Below are 25,602 nucleotides of genomic sequence, written 5' to 3'. Positions count from 1 at the left end.
AAAACCTGCCGGTGGATTGTGAACCAAAATATCTAGGGGTAACTCTAGACAGAACTCTCACCTACAGGAAACACCTAGAAAATACAGCCCAGAAGCTGAAATCAAGAGTGGCACTAATCCGTAAACTTACGGGAACAGGTTGGGGTGCCAACCAAAACGTTCTACGGACGTCAGTCATGGCACTGTGCTACAGCGTGGCTGAATATTGCAGCCCAGTATGGGGCCGGTGTGCACATACATCCAAAGTTGATGTCCAGCTGAATGAAGCAATGAGACTGATATCGGGCGCCATACGTTCTACTCCTATAAACTGGCTTCCAACAATGTGCAACATTGAACCTCCAGCAGTTAGAAGAGAGCAGGCAACACAGATCATGCAACAAAATATATTGGCACTCCCGGAGGAGGCTCCCCTGTGTCGGGCCCTAGCACACAACCCAGGAGGGCACCGCCTGAGATCCAGAAGACCCTTCAGCCAAGAACGGGAATCAGAGCACACGTCAGCAGATAGGTGGCGCGACCTATGGAGAGGAAATGTACCTGTTGGAGTTGAGAGAATTGGAGACCCCACTGAGAAGCTCCCAGGCTACAATGGAACCAGCAGGAGAGAGTGGACATCCTACAACAGGATCCTTTGCAAACAAGGACGTACAGCCCAAAATTTGCAAAGATGGGGGACAGTGGCTACGCAAGCATGCCCCTGGTGTAACCATGAGTGTCAAAATATGGACCATCTGATTATAGACTGCCCTTATACATCGATAGAGGGAGGGTATGATACGGTATTCCAGTGTGGAGATGAATTCAAGGCATGGCTTTCAGGGATGAGACAGGAGGTGTGAAAACCACACGAAACTACTACTACTAGTTTTGGAGCACTCGGTAAATAAATGAATGCCTCTGCAATTCCCATTTTTATCACCAAAATGGATGCCCTCATATCTTGGTGTAGTGACAGAGCTGGACACCAAATTCACTGTGTTACTGATGTGGACAAAAGCGCTTACTTGTGATAGACCGATTATCGGGGCTGATATTTGGCATTTTGTTTACCTGCATCAGCCTTTTTTTAACTTTCAAGGCCGATAAATTCAACGCTGGTTTATTTTGACTTGCCGCAGCACACTTCTCTCTCTCTTTCTCTTTCTCTCTCTCTCTCTCTCTCTCTCTGATGTGCTGGTGGCCCTGCCTGCAGAAGCTGATAGACCTGCCCACAGCACCATCTGATTGGATCCTTGTAGCAGCCAATTAGCAGTTAGTTGCCTGTTTGCTTTTTGGCAAAAGACTTTGCAGAAATTTTAATCGTGAGTCTACTACAACTCAAAACTAGTAGAAAACTATTTTCCATAGTAAACTTTAAAGAGATATTTGTTTTCATTGAACTATGATAGGACATGCAACTGAGCCTGGGATATCTGCATACCTTTTGTTAAACTTTTAAAACTAAGTTGTCTATTTTCCAAGTTCTAAAAAAGCTTTAACCTTTTGTAACTCATTAAAGTTGTTTAATAAACACATGCTTAAAAGCGTTCAAACAAAGTCAAGTTTTGGAGTGTTTATTTTTCCGACTTTATGACACCATTTTACCACTTTTCTCAACACACGAATATCGGCTTCAAATATCGGTTACCGGCATCCATGACTGCTAATATTCGGTATTGTGATCAGCCCTGAAAAAAAATATCAGTCGTTAATTGCACCCGCAGTTTGCTCTGTCTTAACGTCCCATTCATGAAGGATCGTACGCTAATGATAGATCAGCTCAAACATGGCCACAACGATGACATTTTTCTAATGCTTATTTGGCGTCTTGACCGAAAAGGTGCTGACGGGACTCTCAGAATTTTTTTTTTTTTTCAGTTGTCAAATTTCTAATTCTAAATTCACGTGGACATCTCTACTAACAAAATAAATATAAAAACGCTCTCCTCAATATTTTAGACTTCATGGACATAGATATTTTCCTCATTAAGCATCAAAATATAATATATCATTTAATGTCCATAAAGTCCAAAATTTGGCATGATCATATTTGATGCATATGTAAAGACGTGCATGTAAATTTTCACAAAGCCGTTGTCTCACATTAAACAACGTTTTTACTTTGTGTTTTTTTTTTTTTTTTCCTGGTGCAAACACATTCCTTAACTTGAAGCTTCTGCTTCTAAATATTCACTCACAAGCTCAACTGTTTCCAAGCTACTCGTGCCATGAACGGGCTCCCACTGAGGAGCACCAATTTTACGCCGATTTGCTTTAGTCAAACTCCATGTGACTATGAACGCTGGTGTTAGTGAATTAAATATTCTAATAATATATAAGGTCATTTGCATACAGGTGGGCAATTTCTCTGGCAAATATATGGATTTACCTCATTTAAAAACGTGCAAATACTTCTGGTTCAGCAAGACTCATTCTCTGTGGCAGTACAGTTTGTGTTCCATTTTTACCGGTTAGCGTTTAAGACATTTTTTTTCTAATCTACAACAATTACATAAGTGTTAGTGTTTGGCCAATTGCAGGGTCACTTTAACTCATTTACTGCCATTGACGACTAAAGATGTCAATGATCCTTTTTTTTTTTTTTAAACTCAAGTAGTAGTAAATGAGTTATTAGCAATTAATTAAAATTGTTAAATTGCGTTTAGAACACCAGTTTGCTGTTGTCTTAGATTTTCTTTTGACATTTACCTTGCAGTATTGTCGCATCCTTCAAAGTCAAATCACTGTTTTTTATTTAGCGCAAAATCAAAGTTGGCAACGCAACTCAATTTGATTTAAAAATCAGTTTCCATATTTGCTTGTAACTAGGGAGTAACAGAACGTTGCCGTTGATGAATAAGTACATATAGAGCTGCATGCTGACGTGAGTCCTATTTTCCTGAGAATACTGTAATACACTTGTCATCTTTGCTTGTTTTGGACTTGCACTAGTCCCTTTCAGAAAATTATAATCTCTGGGGGAGGATGTATTTCATGGCTGTCGTATTACATTTATCTTTTAATGCATTTAGCTTGTTAAAATTGTATTAGATCAAATTAGATGCACAATGAATTCAAAGTCAGATTAACTGAGTGCGGCTGTTAAGACAACAGAAAAAAAAAATAAAAACCAGAGCTGAATGTGTTTTTCATTCAGCACTTGCTGTCATTTGTTAATTGCATTCCATATTTTGGTCTAAATAATGTATGTGTATATGTCTCTATTATTTAGATACCTGCATTGCTTAATGCAAATAACAACAAGCAGGACTTGTCATAAATGCGGCTGTACATGCTTAAGTGGTTGTGTAAGACCTGTAGGAGCTGGTTTAACACATTTCCCGTGGGAGACGGCATGAGCATATAGAGCCTTTAAAGATGACAGAACAATGTACATGTGTGGTATAGCTGGTGTAATTATGACAGTCATCTGAGGTCACTGAATCATACTTGGGATGGAAAATATTGAAATGATCAATTCCTTCGAGGCATTGTCTTGTGAGGTCATAAGGCAAAGCAGGACTTGAGATCATGCTGGGATGCATTGCTGATCCAACTTGTGCACTTTGCTTACTGATGCACTGTAATGCAGATCCCCCCCCCCCCCCCCCCGGCATTTCTTATTTCTGTCAATCTCATAGCAATGGTTTGACCATGCCCGAGATTTGTGTTGATTTTTCCGGCAGTTGCTAGCACTTCCCCTTATGGTGGTGTTTTGGCTCGTGCAATGTCATTTATCAAATATGAGACAAACTGCACTGACTGCATTTTAAAATCATGCTACAAAAAATATAGTGAACAGCTTTACCAATTAGATGAATAAAAAAAAAAAATTCACGTCTGATTTATTGGGCTCCATGTAGCAATGGATCATGAATTTGACAAAGGAGCTTTTGACCATAATTTTCGAGTAATCAATCGAATCTTAATTGAAGCTTGTACTCAATGATTGGTTATTCAACCAGGACTGGCGTGATACACACACCTTGGTAAGAGGGAGAAATAATGATCTTGGCTTGTATCGACAATTTTTAGGCCGAGATTAGAGTTACTATTCGTTAGGGAAAACAATGGTGGACATTGACAAGAGGCAATTGATGCAAACAGGCAGCGATGGGGGACTCGAGATTCACGATTTGACTCTAATCAGACTGGAGTTGCCGATTTTAGCGAGCCTCAAAATAAGCGGCCGTGCAAGTAATTAGTTAGCATTTTATCACTCATTATAACACATTAAATTGCAAAACTGTGAATCACAGATTTTTGAGTTTCCGACACATTTGAGGTCGACGTGAACGCGATGATACTTGTGCCGCAGCAGATAGCTAGCAACAAGCTTTGGCTGGCTAGCTATTGCGGCTAAACGTTGCAGCGTCGCTCCTAAGTCAATAATTAACGGCTTCATGGCAGCAAATAGGCTACACACCTGACAAGTATGACAAGAAATAATGAACACAAGACGGAGAAACCGTACTAATCGCTAAGCTAACCTAAAATTGACGTTTGTACATTTTTCCCTAAAGTCTGGCTAGGATTGCATTAAAACAGAGTGTATCCAGTTTAGAACAGCAAAATAGCCGGCAATTTAATAAGTGTCTGGAGAGGGAAATTCAAAATATTAAGGATAGGCAGCTACACAAGAATGGAAACTCGAAATGAATTATATTACGTTACGATGGTATGCCAGCTGGGAGATATGGCCTCCAAAGTGTCCTGAGTTTTCATTTTGCAATGTACACAATAAATGTTCTCAAAAACACATGACGGTTTTAAGTTTTATCTTATCCTTTTTTTTTTTAAAATAAATACATTTTGTTTGCGAAAAAAACATACAGCTACTAAAATTGCCACACCGAAATTGTTTCTAGCCAAGAAAATGCAGTTTGCTGTTATCCACAATATGAATTTATAAAATAAAAAAAGTGATTATATAAAAAGTAAACGAAATTGTTCATTCATTTTATTGTTTTTGTTTAACAAAGCCCTTATGTAAATTTCCCAAGAAAAAAAAAAAAATTCTATCTCTGTTATTTGAAGAGTCCAAATTTTCCATAGGCGTGAACGTCAACGTGAATATTTTTTTTTTCATGTGTTGCCTGCCGATACAGACTATTCCTCTCCCATACGGTCAGCTGGAATAGACTCCAGTTCCCAGGAACTCTAATTAGGACAAACAAAATTAAAAAAAATGGTTGGATTGGACTGCTATTTTCCTCTAGCATAAGAATGCACATTGATCAAACGTAATGTGAGAAATAACATCTATTTGCTTTATCATCTTTTGGCACTTGTATTCCATACACGGGCCAAATTTGTTTTGGTTTGTTATTCGTGGTTATCCAGAGACTTTTTATATGAATTGAGTAATGAGTGGTATTTCTGGACATGTGCCATTGTTTTTAGCACAATGTAATTTCCCGAATGTGGGAGGAAGATGCCTCAGCTTGGCCTACAATTCTTTGAAATGAGAGCCAAACAAGAGCGGCATTATACTGTTTGTGATATAAAAAAAAATGTCTGATGATCCTTCATTGACATCCCACAATGAAAGCATTCTTTTTCCTCATGTGTTTGTCAGCACCTCAACTTTGCTCCTTTACAGAGCAACAGCGGCATTCCATTTGGTGCATAATACAAAAGGAAAAAAAAAAAAAAAAAAAAAGAGTACTTCGGCGACATCACAGCCACCATAATCATGATAAATAGGAGTGCCAGAAATAGCAGCACAGGTTGAGCCGCATGCACGCAGACAGCCGAGGAGATTAGAATTTGTTTTATGGACACACTGCAGAAAACATTAACATTATTACGTTCTTTCGAATCGAGGACGAGGACAGAAGCTGGAAGTGAGAGTGGAGGAAATGGGTGAGGGGGCAAATGAAAGTGGATGGCAAGAGAAACTCAAGGAGTGAAATAGAGCAGAATGAGCATGTGTGAATCCCAGAGAGAGAGATGAGTGGGGGGAAAAAGGACAAATGAAAATCTATGATTTTTATATGCTGGAGCCACTTGTTTTACTTTGAATTAAAAAAAAAAAAAATCAATAAATGCAACGTCTAATTTCACCCGAAAAAGTTTCTAGATTTTTTTTTTCTTTTTTGCCAGTGGCTTTTGGTCAATGAGTTACAAAACGGGGTCTGAATACTTGATAAATACAGCGCAAAAGTTGCTAAGTTAGCAACACCGTCTTTCAATGTTAAATCACTACAATGCACAACACTAATAAATAATTATTGAAATTTAAAACTGTTTAATCTTACTAATTAAAAAAAAACAAAACACGTTCTGTCAAGGTGTGGCATACACATTTGACCTATTTTCACATTTTCAATCGGTTCAACACCCACAAACTCCTTCCAAAAGTATTGGAACAGCAAAGTCGCTATGTTTATGTTGGATGTAGAGAAAAAACATGGGTTTGACATCAAAAAAGGAACATCATTTGAGTTTTTATTTCCAGTCCAAGAAAACGGTAATTACACAGTAATATTGCAATGGACATATACAACGCAAAGCTATTTTTCTGTTTTTGAGCTCACTGCTGGGAATTTATACTTAGTCCACCGTTGATCCGTTTTTCTCTGTTTGATGTCCAAAGATCTAAAAGAAGCAGGTCACAGAGAAAATACTTTGATTACAAGTGAGTAAAATCCGATGCAAATGTTCACCTTGTTGACTGGCGATCTAACAAGGGTGCTTTGCTCTAATGCAGAGGTATTCAATTAAAAGTCACAGAGGTCCACGACTAAAATTTCTTCCAATTAAAAGGTCCGAACCAAAGTCCAACTTCCCTTAATGTCTAGCCTATGTTCACATTCTTATATCATTTCAATATTTAGTCCTTTTCAACAGAGCGCACTTATATACGAAATATTTAGCAATGTTCCCATTAAACACCTTTGCCAGTCAAAGAAATATAAGGCGTTTATTTCACATTCAAGAAAATGTGGCTCCAGGAATTTAAGGGTGCCACTTCCAGAAAAAAACTGTAAAATATCGCCTGCAGAAATATATCAAGTGCTAAGCATTGAGTTAACACCTTTTACCTTTTTTTCTTAAATCAAAGAAGAAACGGAAAGCCTAATTATCCAAGTCAACCAGGTCAACATGTTCAGTACACAATCAATAAAAATGGTTGTCCTCATGAAAAACTAATTCAAAATGAGCTTTGACACCACTTTTTCTTTTGAATATTTTTTAACTTCTCTTAATGAGAAAAATGAGTTGACTTAAATCTGGGTTGGAACGGAGTCAGGGCCATTGGGATTTGGTAGATTATTTCACACATCTGGGCTTTGTGTTTTCCTTTAAATAATGTTTGTGCAACCGTATTTAAGCACTCCTTCACAACTTCCCCATCACTGAATGTTTTCGTTAACTTTTAGTGAACATTCGTTTGCATGCCACTGGGATGTAAACGAAAATGTAAAAATCTGTTGTACTGCACTTGAAGTTCGATGTTTTTGCGTGCGCTCACCTCAAACTTGATAAAACTGTGCACAAAAGGGCGGTGCTTTGTTTCGTAGTGCCGCTTCGCAATATTGCGACGGTTTCGGAGCATATGATGCACACTGGTTTAGAATCGTCTGCATCCAGAACAAAACTTAATTTCTCCGTCCATTCATTTAAAACAAGACGCATCGACCTCGCTAACTTTTTAGCAAGGCATCCTGTCAGCAGCACTCTCTTCCGGTCTGCTGCGCAATTGGCAGTGGATCGTAAACAAAAGATTTGATTGGCTCAAATCAGTGACGCCTTTTCCGTATTTACTAGAATTGCAGCGCCAACGTTTGCGAATGCGCCCTGAAAAAAATCATCATAGATTGGCCATGGGTCCGGTCCGAACCGCCATTTGGTGATGCCTGCTCTTATGCTTCAGCGGCGCGACTGTATCTCAGAGATTAAAAATGTAAAAGTGTATTCTGATTTGGGATATTTTTTTGTGAATGGGGGATTGGGAGACTTATGTTCGTACTGTTCAATTCAAAAAGAGTTGCACCCTTTGACCGTCAGAGTGTGCGTGCGTGGGGGTGTGCTGCATTGGTGGAACCCAGATGGTGAACTTCTCTGATGTTGTTGAAGCACGTTGCTGAATAAAAGTCCAAATCCCAAAATTTAAAAATGTTTTGATGTCTGGCCGACTAGTTAGCACGATGTCGTCATAGGAAGGCCGGAGCCGGATTCAAACCCACGACCTCTGCACTGTGTGGAGTTGGCATGTTCTCCCCGTGCCTGCGTGGGTTTTCTCCGGGTACTCCAGTTTCCTCCCGCATTCCAAAAAACATGCATGGCAGGTCGATTGGACACTCTAAATTGCCCCTAGGTATCTTAATTTGACACATCACAATTTTGGCTGTTCAAGGACTCCTCTGTCTGATGTGATGATGACGCAAAAAGAAACAAGTTCTCCCCTTTTCCCTCTCAGGTAATGTCAACATGGCCAGAAAATGTCACAGTCCTAGAAAGAAGAATCATTTAAGAGGGTGAAGACACTACTGAATCACTTCTGAGATGTTTTCAAAGAGCAAGCGAGCCACAAAATACCACCCTGATCAATATAAGATTTGTTGAGAGGAGTCCAAGGACTTCCTTGTCACAGCTGTGACAAAACTGCTGTATGAATGCCCGCTGTAGTCCACTACGTTGGAAAAACACCAGTTTGCATGCGTACTGAAAATAGTCATGCACTCTCCAGATTCCATTACCTCAGTGTGCATTTGCTTTCCAAGCATCTTGCAGCCACTTGTCTCTGATTGTCATCTTCCCACCATTTCTAGGTTTGTGCTTTGCATGTTGCTCTCATCATTTCTGTCCAATGGGAGCACCGATCGCCACATGCGTCGGTTCGCTTGCAAACTGGTGTGAACACCGTCAGACCCAACAATTCACTTTATGATAGCTATAACTGTGGTGTTAGCAGTTGAGGTGTGCTATCAACACGAATATTGATGACTTACTCAACGCATCATAGATCTCCTAGCTCAGGGGTCCTCAATCCTGTTCCTCGAGAGCCGGTATCCTGCAGGTTTTCCACCTCTCCCTGCTGCAACACAGCTGATTCAAATGATCAGATAATCAGCAAGGTCTGCAGAAGCTAGATAACGATCGCTCAGGTGTGTTGCACCAGGGAGAGGTGGAAAACGGGCAGGACACCGTCCCTCGAGGAACAGGATTGAAGACCCCTGTCCTAGCTGCTGGATGGCAAACTTGAGTCGGTCCTGACTCGGGCCGTGACGATAATTCCATATCGATATGTATCGCGATAGTTGGGTGTGTGATATCAATAGAAGATGGTATCAATAAATTATCGATCCAAATAAAAAAACAAAAAAACCAATGGAGCAATAGTCGACCTATCACTGCCCAACTGGTAACTCCCTCCCTTTGAGGAAATACAACCTGAGGCTTACGCATGGGCCGCTGAGCTAGCGTGACTCGTCCCTTAGCTCCATCACTCAAGAACTCCATCGCATGGTAGGCCGGCTTGCGTTATACATTTTAAAATAAAACAAATTGGAATTCAGCCCTTTTCCCTTTATTATTTTTTAATAATATTTTGAAATATATCGATATCGACCGATATTACATACATGTGTCTCGATATAGTTTTTCCTAGTATTAACTATAATTTTGATCCAGCTTGAGAGGCTTGCTTACAATAATCCAAGCCTAGGGTCACAAAAGCATGCACTGTTTTTTCGATATCAGGTAGTGGCGAGAAATAACGCATTTTAATGTTGTACATTTTAATGTTCTGATAAATCCTGAGCAAATGTTACATTAACGTTTCACACTTTGGTACTGGAGTCATTGTCGCTCAGTTCCTCGCAGACATTTTGTCTTTAGTCTCAGGTTGGTTTAAGACATGCCTCAAGTTTTGATTCATTTTGGTTAATCAGTTTTCACTGATAAATTAAGTTGTATATCGTCTGCAAAACAGAGGAGCGAAGCGCCTGTTATCTAATCATTTTGCGTTATGTCGAAGACAAGTGCAGAGACCTACATCTTTGTCAAAGGAGACAAGACGCTAGTTTGTAATTTTAATTAGTGTTTGTCTTGGTTTAATGATGCGTTGTAAATCCGAACCAAAAGTCCTCAAATTGTTTTGCTGAAAGAAAATTAACGTTTTTAACTGCTTTGGAGAAAATCTGGGACAGAAAATAAAGACTGGAAGTCAGTTTATAATTGGCAAAATACATCTTGGATTAAGAGTAACTTTTTTTTTTTTCCGAATTAAAGACATTTGAAGTGACTGTGGCCCGTCAATGAAGACATATTGATCACATTAACGAAAGGGCAGACAACCAATAGTCGAGCATCCTCAAGCAGATGAGTAGTGACTGGGTCGAACAAACAAATTAAGGGTTTTATAATGGAATACAGAGAGATTAATCAGGAAAAAGCCTGCATTGGTCCTTTTAACGTCCTCAAATGACACCAGCAATTGATGACGAGAAGTCATGACTTCAATTTTTATTTTTTGACATGAACAAATTTAATCACGTTCTATTTATGGTTGCTTTTTTTAAAGTAATATTAATCCCATCAAAGTCACTTTTATTCATGGCTGCACTGCTGTTTCTCTCATCCACTGCCCGCTTATGTCAAGTGAATGTACTTTTTGGCTTCTATAGCCGTCAATGGCAGTGAATGAGTTAACACTTGACCCTAACGAAATGTTTTTTTTTTTTTTTTTTTTTTTTAGATTTTCCAATATGAATCACAAAAAAAAAAAAAACAACAGTGAAAACTTCTTGCGAAGTCCCCCTCCATGTATTTTTAACCGAAAGGCCACTCCAGTGTTTCAACTGAGCTTTTAATGGCTCCTTTATTCAACTACCCATCGGTGTGTTTTTTGAGAGCTTTGCGTCTCCTGCACCAGAGCGATTGTACTCACTCACACTTTCCACCATCTCATCTCTTGGCCTGCAGGGCTCTTGGCATCGCGTTGAGCCAATTGTGCCGCACTGCAGTGATCCAGAAAAACCCACGCAGACCAACATTCTGGCCCGTGTGACCTGGCAACCCGTGCAACAGCGGTGTTTGCAATCGATAGAGGGCTTTGTAGCCCCCCCAGTCAAGTCCGGTCTGGAAAAGCGGCCCGCTGCGCCATTCAGAAGCGAAGAACACCAAGCTCGTTATTCTTCTCTCGATATATGGATAGCAAGAAATGTTGTCGGTTGCTGCCGGAGAAGAGTACTGACCTTAAATTAGGATCCATCTACTTATTCTTATTTTATAAGACCCTAGTTTCTGGTGCTGCATCAATAGGCGTAATTTGTTTGTCCACTTATTGCAGAAGAAGGAGCAAACTACGCAAGATGTATTAAGAACAGTCACATAGGATGCTGTGGATAAGTTTTGTCATTTTTTTTTTTTTATGTTGCGGTGGCTTTAGCTGTCCATGCTAGCCCCAAATTGCCCGGCTAGTGCCTCGTTTCCATGGTAGCTCAAGTGCGCCTTTGTGGTGGCTTGGCTCCCTTCGACTCACATTCGTCCATCTATTTCCTATAAAAACTCATCGTGTTCAAATAGTGGGAAGCTGCGACTTATCCAAGCTGACTTCGGAAGAAAGACGGGCAGATATAGACACAAACAAGTCAGGCAACGAGTGACTCCGATTGATTGGGTGCTGTGACGTTGAAGCTCTATTAATGCGTCACCGCTCTTTTTTTACGACTAAACATTCGCGACAGGTGCTGTTCTGTTTTTGAAATGAATATTCAACGTTGATAGATAATCCTCGGGTAGCTGGAGCGCCACAACACTCCCTCCTTGGCACGGCCACTGGCCAATTGGAAGATCCATTGGTCCAACTAATTTTAAACTAAGATAGTTGATATATACCAGAATATTTTAATCAGTTCTTCCAACTGCTCCTGTGGCACCGTTATTGCTTTGTTGCATGTAACCACGTATTAAATACGCATATTTGTGCACCATAGGTGGGCTCCTTCTGACAAGTGCAGCACATTAACTCTGATGAGTTAAGTCAATGGTAGTATAGATTGAAGCAGGCCGGTAGCTGTTTCTCTCATCTCATTGTCACTTTGAGCCTGTGCTCTATTTTAATCCCCCCCCCAACCCTCAAGTCTTACTGCCGAGTCGGTAACAGAAAGCCCATGAATATCAGATGTAGCCCCCAGCTTCTGGAGTCCTACCAAGATTGTCGCACGAGCAACACTTAAAGATCCTCTTCTTCCTCTTACTCACTCTGCTTTCTAACAGCATCTGTTTAACACCCCCCCCCCCACACCCCCTCCACCCCCTGCTGTAACAAGCACTTTTATGATCATCAAACAGATGTCAGGCACAGGCTGTATATGCGAGGTGTGCGGGGGTCCACCGGGAAGGTGAAAAGCGCTTATTTTCTGGAGCGAGTAGCAGTACAAGGCCAACGCAATGCAGTAGTTAAGGTTTTGACTTAATTCAGCTCCCCCCCAGTCGCAAGAGTAATTTAATTTAATGGCTGCACTGGTGACAGTGGTTTTCATATACGGTAGCGTGGCCCACTTTGAAGACAAACGCTGGGCAATAGATTTGGCAGATTGTGGTGGAGGGAGGACGCCGTAGAAGCACTTAGTGCATATTATCATCTCATATCATGTGTGCAATGCTGACAGCGAACAGCCTCAAAGCTTTACATGGTCCATTTGCCATGGAGCATGTCAACAGTTAATATTTAACTAGTCACCAACTGCAAGAATTGGAGCTGTAGCAAATGATTGGCATAACTAACCCGACCAACCAGTTTAGAATCACTGATCAGTAAGAACGACATAAAGTACAATTGATTTAATATGCAGTATTTAATTGCAACAAATATGACACAATTGATCTTAATCAAATGTGCCAGTTATTTTTGTCTGTTATTAATCAGATTAGAAACTAAGGCCATTTGAGTGATGGTATTTTCCCTTATATTTTATGTATTTTTTTATTTATCCAGATTAATTTTCATTTTCTTCTGAATCCTTCCATTCCTCATCAATAATTGCACCAAAATTTTGAATTTTATCAAGTCTATAGTGGCTTGTGTAAGTTTTCTGCAGATGAAAACTGTTAAAAAGCTTTGTTCACTGATAGCAAACATATTTTACTTAACTCACTGTTTCAGAGTATTTTCTGGCTGTCAACAGCCTTCTCTCAGTTGAGTTTTTTGGTGTGTGTGTGTGTGAGTGTGTGTGTGTGTGCGCAGTCGTCACCAAGGCTGACATTTGTGTCTGGAGCCCCGCATGCGGAAAGCTGCATGCCAATGCGGATTCATGCAGCCAACCCTGACGGTCGGTTTTGACAGAGAGCAGCGTGAGATTGTTCATGTCTGTGCATGAAATAGAAAGAATGTGTGCCAGCTCGGTTTATTTTTCATGCATGACATGGTCACCTCATTCAAATCTAAATGTGATACGTTAGATGATCTGAATAGACAGGGCAATCCATGTAAGAGTTTAGAATATGTAGGGGTAAAATTATTATTTTTTCTTAACCATGCACAGTTTTTGGCTTGTTTGTCGTTGAGCAGGTTAGGAAAAAAACAACTAGAAGAGAGAATTTGATTTATTTTTTTTTATTAACGTGTTACATGTGTCATTTCAGATGTATTTATGTATGATTTTTATTGCTGTTTTGTTTACAATTGTAGAAAGGTTTTCCGAACTTGCATAAAGGCACATATTTTACTTTGGAAAAATGTCTGGGCACATCACCAAACAAATAAGTCAAAAAGTATGTGCAGTGAATCCTTGTTTTTCTCGGGGGATGTTTTCCAAACCCTCCCACGATCGGTGAAAATCCAGAACGGAGAAAACATTTATCAATTCAATACAAAACAAAGACAAAATATATCATCTTTACACTACTAAACTTTTTTCACTCATTTGGAATTTGTTGACTAAAAGATGATCCAAAGAAGCAGCGACGGACAGATTTAGCACTGTGTTGCATCACCTTTCCTTTCAACTACACTCTTAAGCGTTTGGGAACTGGGGAAGCTAATTGTTGAAGCTTTGTAGGTCGGTAGATGATTGAGAATTTCATTTGTCAAACAGTCCGGGGTCTCCGTTGTCATATTTTGTGGTTCATAATGCCCCACACATTTTCAACGGGAGACGGGTCTAATAATGGGACATTTTACTATGAAGCCACGCTGTTGCACCGCATGTAGAATCTGGCTTGGCATTGTCTTGGTTGGTTTCTTAGGTCTAATTGTCTGTGTCATTTTTTCTTAGATACAATCGTGTGAATAACAGTGTAATAACCGTGTAATAACAATAATGATGACAGTGTTTCTACTACTGTTTTACAAACATCGGATCATTTGTTTAAATGTTTAGTTATGTACTATTGCTTTGAGATGGGCTGGCTCATTCGTGCTTTTCCTATTTACCATTCACCCTTGTTCAAATCACACTTAGGTTGATGCCATTTTGAGGTTTGTTAAACCTAACATGGACCCAGGTGTTTACTCCATTCTAGAGGGGTGATTTAAACCTACCTTTCATGGTCTGGTTTTTACAAATTCAACCAGCCCTTAGCTGGATTGGGAGGTGTAGCCGAGCAGAAGGCTTGGTCTCCCATGACGCAGAGCGTGGTGGCGGGAATTCAGAGGAGGAGGCTGTCTGCACATCAGTGACTAAGTGGAGGTGTGTGACCACTGAGGCATTTATCGGTGAGCAGCAGAATTTTGTAATCGATCCGGAATGGGTCAGGGAGCCAGTCCAGTGAGTAAAGGACACAGGTTTTGCGCTCATATTTACAGCCTGGCATTGGGACTGCTGGCGCCGTTTTGGATGTATTGCAGCTTCTGGATGCATTTGCCAGGAAGGCCAGTACCAATTACATGGATCATTGAGAGTGCAATGTCTGTTTACCCGTCCGTACATTGCTTGTTTTTTTTTTCTTGGTATTCATTGAGAAATGCAGAATCAAACTTAGCCTTCATTCCTTTGTAAATGACCGCATAAGATTTGATCTGGCATACTGGATCCAAGTTCATTCATGACTTAGTTGATATCTTTGTAGTGTTGGATTGCACAGGAGGCTGTGACGTTAAACGTACCAAATTGGACATATGGCATTTTTCCCCCCAAAATTTTTAACAGTGACAATATTTGCCATTTTTAAGATAATCTTACTTATTATAGCATCCCTACCGATAAATGGTCGATTCTTCAATTGATGTTTTTCTGCTTGATGATTAAATAACATTTTCGTTTATAGTAAATTCCAACCACCCGAAGAGATTTTGGCGCTTGCGGGTGCTAACCAATAAAACTGACTGACTATTGTTCTCACTCGGTTCACGCATCTTCTTCCTGTTACAACTGACGGCTGCAATCTTTCCCAAGAAAAGTTACGCAATGAATTTGAACATGTACTTATAGAGAATCACAGAAAATAGTGCATTCATTTACTTTAGAATATGACCACTAATAATAACATTCGCAAAATAGCAATGTCAAAAATAATTTCGCACCTCACATCGCTTTCATCGGGAAACGCAGTCCCAAAGATGTGATCATTGAAATGTGTTGTCAAAGAGAATTAAAGTGCAGTACTTCAAAGATATCATGACAGCCGAGGACGTACTGCCAGTGTAGGCAAGTGAGCCAGTGCCGCCCCCTGATGGCCATTCCCTGCATGTCAAGAGGAAAAAAAACTAAATTAACAATTACAGTAAATTACCCTCTGTATCAGCTTTAGTATCTACATTTGGAAGACGTTGCTCGCAAAATTCCAAATTCATCTCCGAAATCATTGTCCTTAGTCACGTCCTTGGAACGCAGTTTAACAAGCTGTGGATGCAGAGCAGCCTTCTCTAAAATCACAGCAATAGAGCAGCTATAAAGTATGTCTCCCGTTCTATAGCATGGATAATCAAAATGAAGGGAAGAGGCGCACGGAGATATATATCGACCCACCTAAGAAAATGAAAACCCGCCAGGTAAAGCGCTTTGCCTGGAACCGAAATGGGAAGACGCAAAGCAAGATGGATCCTGCTGCTGCAGACGGGAGCAAATGACAACAAATTGGTCGAGGATGCCAGAACTGACCGGCCAGGGAGGGAAAAAAAAAACAAAAACGAATGAAGTGCTAGTATCAGAATCGGTTGGAGCACTGCTTAGTGAATGCACGGACACACACTTAGTGAAACACGTCACTCCTAATAAAAAAAAATATATATATTAATTGTGTGTGGGAAATTGTTTCACTGCTGCTTAACTCATTTGACATTCTTTATATTTTAAATTTGTGCGTCAGTGTAATTTTGTGTTTAAGAATCTTGCGCAATCACAATGGTCCTAACCCGGCATGCCATTTTTTTCGCTGCCATTGACGGATATAAAAGCCAAAAAGTACATTTATTTTATCTGGGCTGGCAGTGTTAATTGTGTTAAATTATGTTTTGTGTTAACAGTCGTGGTGGAAGTTGTATTTTTGTGCTTTACCTGCTGTTCTAATTTTCCATCTACCGCAAGCAACGTTCATTTTCTGTTTAGTGACCACCCGGTTTATTTTCATTACGTGTCGTAGTTATAAATCTTTTGACTGTGCTAAATCACAAGAGTAGGATTACCATAAATATCCAATGAAGTGCTGATTACATGATTCATTCTGTATCATGTGCAGTAGCAGAGGAATTGTGTTCACCGTGTATCTCATAGATCTTCGAAGATGAACGACGAAGGTCATGCTTTAATGCAATAAAAAACTAATTAAAGTAGCAATTTTTTTTTCTTTGTCATTTCTTTTTTTTCATAGGGGGGCTTGTGCCAGGGGCCGCGATGTCACTTTGTGCAGCTGCATGTATTGCACATGCCAGAAACATGCCACTGGGTGCAATTAACCAGTATGGAGTTGCATAAGAATATTATTAAAGTGTTATTATTATTATATGTATGTAAGAATAAGGCACCCTCATTTATTGTCGTTCTTACTGTCTTTCAAGTCATCTTTTATTTTTAGAGCCCGTTTTTCATGTGCCTATTTACAGTAGTTTTACACTTAATTTTACTGCAGCAATAACGTTGTTAAGCACAAATTCCAGTTATTTTTTGACCCACTGTATGGACTATAAAAAAATAAAAAAAATCTTTAGATTACATTTTTTTTTGTTTGTTTGTTTTTTAGGGAACCTCTACCCGGTTTTCACTGAATAATTTGTTTCGTCCAACAAACTACTGGCATATTGAAGCGAGAAGAGGATCTTTGATTAGACAAAAGTAGTGCTTTGCCTCCATTGTGTGGCACCTTGTTGCCAATTAAAATGAACTGAGTTGAGGAGTTTGATTTAGACAAAAGTAGTACTTTGCTCCACTCTTGTGTCCGTGAATGCACTTATGAACTTTTTAAAAAAAAATTTTATGGAGGATCGTGACTTTAGAGCTTGGTTCCTGTCCCCCCGCAAATAGCGGCAAGACAACGTAAAATATAATAAGCTACTGATCGTTGTTTATTAATCAGTTTATGAAGAAAATCGTAGAAGGATGCTCAGTATATTTTCCACAAAAAATTACAGTACTCATATTTGTTTTGTGTTCATAATTTAATGTAGTGTTTGTCTTAGTTTATCAGTGGCCAGCTAATTTGGTTATGTACTAGTGATGATTATTATTTTTGTTCCCCCCCAGAAATGAACTAGACATTACATTGGAATCTCCAATTGAACAAATGCAATTAATTTTTGTATGCAAAGATTATGATGAATATTACTAAACCACACCCATTCATAATCAATCTCTATAGGAAAATAATTTTCAAATGTGATCAACTTTAGAGTTCAACTGAATATAATTAAGCCTCAAGAGAGTTTCAGTTCTCATTGTTTGGTTAATGATCACAGTAGATATTTCCAAATAACAACAAATGACAGAATTGTTTAAAATGAGATAAAATGCATACTGTAAAACGCAGTCTTATGGAATGCGTCCGAAGCCTAACTGTGATCGATGGAAACAGCATGTCACATTAGCGCCAGTAGAGAGCAGCTCTGCTGACTCGGTAACGATGGTTGTATTAATAATGTTTGAAGTAGTTACATAAAATCTGTCTGGAAAATAGCCTTGAAACATTTACTTGGCATTTGTTAAAAATTCAGTACACAAGCACAAATCAAGCGAAGTAATCTATTTTGTAAAGGTGGCGGTACCTCCAAATATGGTTTACAATTTTTTCCCCCCCACAACATATTCTTTCATGGTGTTGTACTATTTCTCCAACATATTTGCTCTAAAAAATAATTCAGTACGTCCCCCTTGTGGTCTGAATGTCTGGCTACGTTGCCACACACAAGTCTCCAGACACGCATTTGTGACTCGTTCACGGCAGGACTGTAGCAAAAGTCACGCGGTAAAACGCAGCCAATCAAGAGGCCGGATTTCTGTGTACGTTTAACCATGTGTTTGCGCATACAATAACAGATATTTGGCACTCATTTGTGTCTTAAATCATGCATTTGTAGATTCTTGTTTCACATTTGTAACTTTAATCACTCATTTGTAGACTCTCGGTTCACATTTGTGACTTCAGTCACGCATGGGTAGATTCTCTCTACACATTTGTGTTTTCATTCACGCATTTGTAGATTGTTGTTTCGCATTTGTGACTTCAATCCCGCATTTGTAGTTTCTCGGTAGACATTTGTGACTTCAGACACGCATTTATAGATTCCCGTTACGCATTTGTGACTTCAATCACGCATTTGTAGTTTCTCGGTAGACATTTGTGACTTTAGACACGCATTTATAGATTCCCGTTACGCATTTGTGACTTCAATCACGCATTTGTAGATTCTTGTTTCACATTTGTGACTTCAATCCCGCATTTGTAGATTCTCTGTACACATTTGTGTTTTCAATCACGCATTCATAGATTCCCGTTACGCATTTGTGACTTCAATCACGCATTTGTAGATTCTCTGTACTTATTTGTGACTTCAATCACGCATTTGTAGATTCCCGTTACGCATTTGTGACTTCAATCACGCATTTGTAGATTCTTGTTTCACATTTGTTACTTCAATCACACATTTGTAGATTCTCTGTACACATTTGTGTTTTCAATCACGCATTCATAGATTCCCGTTACGCATTTGTGACTTCAATCACGCATTTGTAGATTCTCTGTACTTATTTGTGACTTCAATCACGCATTTGTAGATTCCCGTTACGCATTTGTGACTTCAATCACGCATTTGTAGACTCTTGGAACACATTTGTGACTTCAGTCACGCATTTGCCGATTCATTCTACACATTTGTGACTGTGGTTACAGATACAGATTCTTTTTACATATTTGTGGATTGAAATAAACATTTGTAAATGGTTTTGCTACAATAATGGCTCCATATGTGCAAAGGAGGAAGAATATAGCTGAGACTGAACTGAAATAAACAATGGCACTAGAATCGCGGCCCGTAAGGGGTAGTCTTCACGAACATGACAAATATAAATTGGCCCTCTCTCCTCTGGATGATGATTGATTAATGAAGAGCATTTAATAGAATTGGGTTGAAAGCGTTGTGTGTAAAATAACCCGATATAGTTTGTTTGGTAGTGCGGGCAGGAAGGTAGGCGGGGAGTCGTGAGTGGGAGGGGATCGGAGGGTGCGAGATAAATGAGCGGGGCTGTGCTATGGGATTGCAAATTCAAAGTGGTTTGTGAAACAGAGAGAACATCCCTCCTCCTCTCCCTCACCCGCCTCCTCCTCTTTCTCCCCTCTCACGCGCTCCCACACGCGGCTGCTGCGATGCTGCAGTCAAACCTCAGTCGGACACGTTGAGCTGCGAACCTCCCGTTCTGCTCTTCCCCCGTATTCCACCTCCCGTGGATCGACAATTGGGATACTTTTCCGTTTTGACACCTTTCCGCGCCTCTCGAGTCCCGCTCATCTTACTTGGCGACTCCGGATGGAAACCAACAGATGATGCTTCATGTACTGCGGCGCTCCCGAGCCAACGTGTGTCGTAATGCGCCTTTGGACCAGAAAGCAGAGAATGTAGGCGGGCTGACGAACCAATACAGAGCGGATCTGAGCAAAATTAGACTCTTTCAAGCTTTTCTTTCTTCATGATGGATTCCGTTATTTGTCAATGGGAAAAAAACTGAGTCTTAGAAACAATCTTAAAGGTGATAGCCAGCTGAAAATCTGGACTTCATATAGAAGTTGGGACGAACTCTATCTTGCTCTTTTCTCTGGAATTTCCTCCGTTTGGCTTATGGGCTAACTTTGAGTCATCTATTCTGATCTATATAATGAAAAAGTGAACTTACTATGCATTTTGGCATACAGACCAATTCCAACTATCTAAAGAGGACTATGTAAATCAAATTTCCGTCATTGAAATAATATTCCAAATGTCACCCCATTTCCTAAGGCAAATCAAAAGCGTTCATGGAAATTAATTTTCTGGCCGACTCACACAAGACCCGCTTCAAGCTCCAAAGTTCTGGTACAATATACTTTGTCAAGTCCCTTCGAGTCTGTACCACAGAACCTCCAATAGCATGGCTCCGGTCTGGCAAAGCAGCCCTCACAGCAGGTCTGCCCCCGGCTTGTGTCTGACCCTGACCCTCGCTGTGCTCCTGTTCTGCCCCTATCCAGCTCTCGGCAAGAAGAAGCTATACATCGGAGCTCTCTTCCCAATGAGCGGAGGCTGGCCCGGGGGGCAAGCCTGCCTCCCTGCCGCTAAGATGGCCTTGGCTCTGGTGAATGAGAGGGCCGATATTCTTCCGGACTACGAGTTGGAGTTAATACATTATGACAGCATGGTGAGTAACGTCAAACTGTTTTGAAAGGATATTTTGTGTTTCTGCACATGCCATCTTTGTTTGGAGTGCTCCACAACATTGAGGCGACATTCCAACATACATGAGTAGAAAAAAATCAATCAGAATTTAATCAATCAATCAATCAATCAAATTTGGGTGCATGAGAATTAGTTAATGTATTATTACATAGTTATAACAATTGAATATAACATATCTATTTTGTCTCTGCTGGACTGCAAACTATAATCACAATTATGTTAATAGGTGTGCAATTCTTCAACTCATGATGCAGATGAAAGCGATTGTAAAAGTTATTAAATAAACTCTAGCTGTGAGAGTGGGAAAAAAAAAGGTGGAAATGGACTGTCTGTGGAGCATGTATCAGAACCACTGCACCAACTTAACAAGTCATCGAAGTCAATAAAAAATACTATTGTTGGCTGTGCGCAGCTCCTCCTCATAGCTCCTCTGAATATATTCTTAAATTGGTCCGTCACTTCATGTGACCCAAACTAGCTAATTTAGAAAATAGGACTACCGGTACATTAACCTTGAAGTTTGTTGCCTTAGCTTTCTGCCACATGGACAAGGCTACATGAAACTGAGGAGTACAATTGCTGATTTTGACGTGAGGAATTGATTTGTGTTGTAAGCTTTCAGCGTAAACACTGTTTTTGCGTGTAATTGAATTTCACCTCTATTGGCTTTTTGTGTGATGACGAAATGTTACATTTGTACAACACCTTATACAGTTTTTTTAGATTGTGTTTCGATATTTGAAAGGAAGTAAATGATTGAAATCATGTATCTATTTAGAGAATTTTGTTTTATCTTTTTCACTCACATTGTGAGCTATTTCATTCTTAGTTCTAATATTCCATTAACAGTGAGCTACAAGAGATGGGTGGTACCCTGGGGCTTGAACATAAAGAGACGATTGTTCACACTCACGGTCACTCGTTCAGGCTCAAATTTACATCGAGAGCCAAAAAAGGTCGAACATGCTTGTTAATGGAATGTGGCAAAAACACCTGGAGTGAATTCCCAAAAGCACAGGGAGAAAGTCAACACAGAGTGCTGCCTTGATCCCGACAGACCGGAGGCTGGGCAATTGACCCTTTCTTGACTGTCAGTCCCCCACCCTCCGGTCGGAATCTTGTTAACGTTCCGGCCTTAAACCTCCGGCCTTATTCATAAAAATTGTCGGCCCCCGAGCCCGCCCCCCCAAAAAAATACAATTCATGCTTGACGACGCTGCGGGTGAGATGCTGGCAAATTTACTGTTCCAATCAGCTTACCTTATAATGGCCTTATTTGTCTACTACTTCTTATTTGTCTCCTTCTTCGACTCATTCTTCTTCTTTGTTTTTCTTCACAAATGTGCCCAATGCAAGTACTCACAATTGTTGTTATAGGGATTGTGGTATTGCCCCCCCCCCACCCTCTTGTAATGGTATGCCCCACTAGCAGGCGGAAGGCGCAGGTTACGTAATGTCAGAATATGGAAATACAGACACGCTTGAACGCACACTGCTGTCTCACATCTCTCTTCATACACAAACAGAAGTGGTGCTTTTGACACGTTCAGAAGCAATTTTTGTCGTTTCCCCGTTTTGCGAGTTGGTTCATCACACGCATGAGCCGATGCGTGAGCTGGGCTAAAATCAACTTCCGGCCTTTGTTAATCAATGCCTTTTTTTAAAATTTGTCACCCTCCCGACCCTAAAATGGGCATCCCGGTGAGACGGACTGCCTTGATCTGTGACAGAAACACAATCCTCCAAATATAACGCCTGAGCTTTACGAGATGATATTGTGGTTTAATGCTGAAATCAGCTGTCACACAGTTTGTGACCTTCCAAAGTGAAATGAGCCGGAACAACACACTAACGGGATATAGCTGCCACTGTCTAAGAAGTGTACCATAGGAATTTATGCTGTCCGATGTATGTATGTACAGTTCATAGAGTATATGGGCTGTGTATGCTACAGTGAGCTTTCTTTGGATGGTTTGCTGCATTAATTCCCACCATTTCTGTAATACAGCTGATGCGATGACAACTTCTCATTGGGATGTATTCCATTGTGGACAGGCAACAGAGTGTTGGCCTTTGACTCATCAGTTTGATTGCACTTTTATTAGGTAGTGTAGTTTATACCTCCGCAGGCCAGTACGGGAGGGGGTTTATTTACTAACATGTAAATGATTTTTGTCCTCGAAATGATAATCTCTCCGCATCCACAAGTCTCGACAAATGCTGCGACCAAACACACACACACACAAACACACGGTTTAACACACCGTGACATGCTGGCGCTTTTAAAAGCGTCGCCGTGATTCGTTCGAGTTGCTCCGTATTGCGTCCCCACTTCAAATGTCAGAGGCGAGGAGTGTGCGGGGTGGCATGATGTGTGGATTGGCATGACAACAGTAACCTTGGCAACTTCACTTCAAACAAAGACTATTTTGGCTCCGAGGCTGAATAAAAGCAACAACACACCACCATGATCGTGCAGTCACTGCCATCGCACAAAGAGCAGATGAGTGTTTGTTGATGTTTAAGCTTGCCCCTCTGAACACTGTAGCCCGAGATTCAGCGCTGCAATAAAGCTTGTGTCATGAGGCGGTAAACCAAGCAGAGAATTTCTCACGTTCAGGAGATCCGCGGGAAAGATGATTAAATGTCTGTCAGAATCCTGTGGTGCCGAAATAAGAAGACAGGTTCATAGTGGTATGAGGAAGCCACGAGGGTGGACATAGAACCTACAGCATCTCATTTGAATGTGGTGGTGATTTCCCCCGAGTGCACGGGTTTAGCAGTGGTTCAAGTGGTTTGACTGATTGACAGGCGAATCCTTCAATCATGACAATGCCATTCACAGCGTGTGCACACATTATGACATACACCCCCTCCATCGAGGGCGGTCGTGTTCATTTGAACGCAAATAATGTACTGAGGGATTGCAAGCGCAGTGTGCAACACAAAAGTATTCATAAAAATGTAGATTAACAGCCAAAAATTGCAGTTGTGTGTTTTGCTCCTTGTGAAATATTTTATTGTACCTTAAGTGACTGTTTTGTGTAGTGACTCCGATGATACTTTCATTGCAAGGTCGCTACATATTGTAATGCCCAAACCATTTCTGCGTGGAATCGAAAATAGAGCAATGAAGCAAAGTGAGCCTTGTTAAATAAAAGTACTATGGGGTAAAGAATGCAGTTTTTTTTTTCTTACTTGAATAAAGATGTCCGTGTGCACGTTAGCGGGTTAAAGCAAACGGTGTTTGTAAACTTGCATCAATAATATGTCTCACTCTAACCAGCTCTGTAACACCGGGATCTCAGGTTCACTGTCGCCATGACGACAAACTCAAGGCGAAGCATTCTGAGAATGCGGCGATGCTAAATGTATGGCTTAAATTCAAATTATATTTTCCGTTGCAGTGCTGGTGAGTAATTAAATCACCAAAAGCAAATTAATCAATGTTAAAATCAGAGACTTGATGAATGAGCTTTAAGTTTTGCCACGGTCATTATATGCGGTGTCATGTATGAAGGCAGCTTCTCATTCAGTCATTTCTAAGAGCTTTATCTCAGCAGTGCTCGTGATTATCACTCAGCCAAATTGATAAGTTGAACGTGACCTGCTTTGTGTTGTTGCTCTTCTGCGACTGCTTTGATGAATGGAGAACAGCTCCAAAGCTATACGAGATCATTATATAATACTGTCATTCTTTACTCCTGTTGCCTAAAGCTGTGGAGTTGTAACAGTTGGTCACTTCTCCAGCTTGGATCATCCTCAGAACTCAATTCTTATCACAAATGATGTGTAAAATGAAAAATAATGATTAACTGACAAAAAATGTCAAGGGTACAAGCCTGCTGGTATGTTTTCCTGCACATTTGACAATGTAATATCCCATCTCAGCAGTTAATGTCAGGTATCCGGGGACTGGTCTTTAATCAACCATACGCAACCGGGATTGATTAATATGCTGCGTCTGGCTGATTTTAATTTCATTAATAATTTCCTCCAGATCTGATTTGTGTGGATGCGTGCATGTGTGCATGCACAGTCCTTTAATCCTTCAGTCATGACAATACATTTTGTTATCTGGTAGATTCCAATGAACTGTCGGGGAAATGAAATAATCCAATATTAGCTTGTCAGTTGAAAATACTTTTTATATTATTTTAAATAAATAAAAAGACAATAATTTATTTCAACAATAGCCCTGTGGGGTTGTAACTGCCTCATTTTTCCATTTCATTTAAAAAATAAATAAATAAATAAAAATCTCAATCATCCTTTATTTGATGAATGTCAACACAAATATTGATTATATCCCTCCCTAGAAACGGCAAACGCAAACAACACTTTGTCATCTTAAGGGTAAATCACTTCGCTCTGCTGTAATTTAATGCCGAGTCTGCGTGACATTTCCATGTGCATATTTAACCAATGTTGGTATGCACAATACGATCTATACGCTGATGAATAGTGCACACCCCCTTGGCAAGAGATTTGGGACCACTGTTCTAAGTGAGTCTTAACAAGTTAAACATACTTTACAGAATGGTTCATTTCGGACGTAAAACCCATGATAATTTTTTTTTTTTTTTTTTGGATGCATGTGATATGTATAAAAAAATATCCATGGAATGATATGGCATCATAATGATGTACCAAATGATAATTAACAATTCCTAACGAGCCACCCAAAAGTCAACCCTCTGTCTTGCACTCCAATACATGATTAAAGGTTAGTATGCCTTTAGCGTTATCACTTAAATTGCTTATTGATTTTTCATTTACTTTAAGTTGTAAATGGAAAGCAGAGCTTACCATTT

At 40.1% G+C, this 25,602-nt stretch overlaps 1 protein-coding gene across 1 annotated transcript in view; it reads left to right on the top strand.

The window, feature by feature from the left end:
- LOC148320946 (gamma-aminobutyric acid type B receptor subunit 1-like) overlaps positions 1-25,602 on the top strand; it is a 73,476-nt gene that overhangs the window by 46,164 nt on the left and 1,710 nt on the right. Inside the window, exons 7-9 of the mRNA XM_088319446.1 lie at positions 20,584-20,750; positions 23,337-23,377; positions 24,075-24,159. Of these exons, the coding sequence (XP_088175572.1) occupies positions 20,584-20,750; positions 23,337-23,377; positions 24,075-24,159 (293 nt within the window). The remainder of the gene's footprint in view (positions 1-20,583; positions 20,751-23,336; positions 23,378-24,074; positions 24,160-25,602) is intronic.

This window comes from Idiotropiscis lumnitzeri, chromosome 16, assembly GCF_059441095.1.
Source record: "Idiotropiscis lumnitzeri isolate Australia: NSW breed Sydney's pygmy pipehorse chromosome 16, RoL_Ilum_1.0, whole genome shotgun sequence".
NCBI classification, from domain to species: Eukaryota; Metazoa; Chordata; class Actinopteri; order Syngnathiformes; family Syngnathidae; genus Idiotropiscis; species Idiotropiscis lumnitzeri.
The sequence above is the reverse complement of the archived record's forward strand: the minus strand, read 5'-3'. Positions and strand labels throughout refer to the sequence as shown.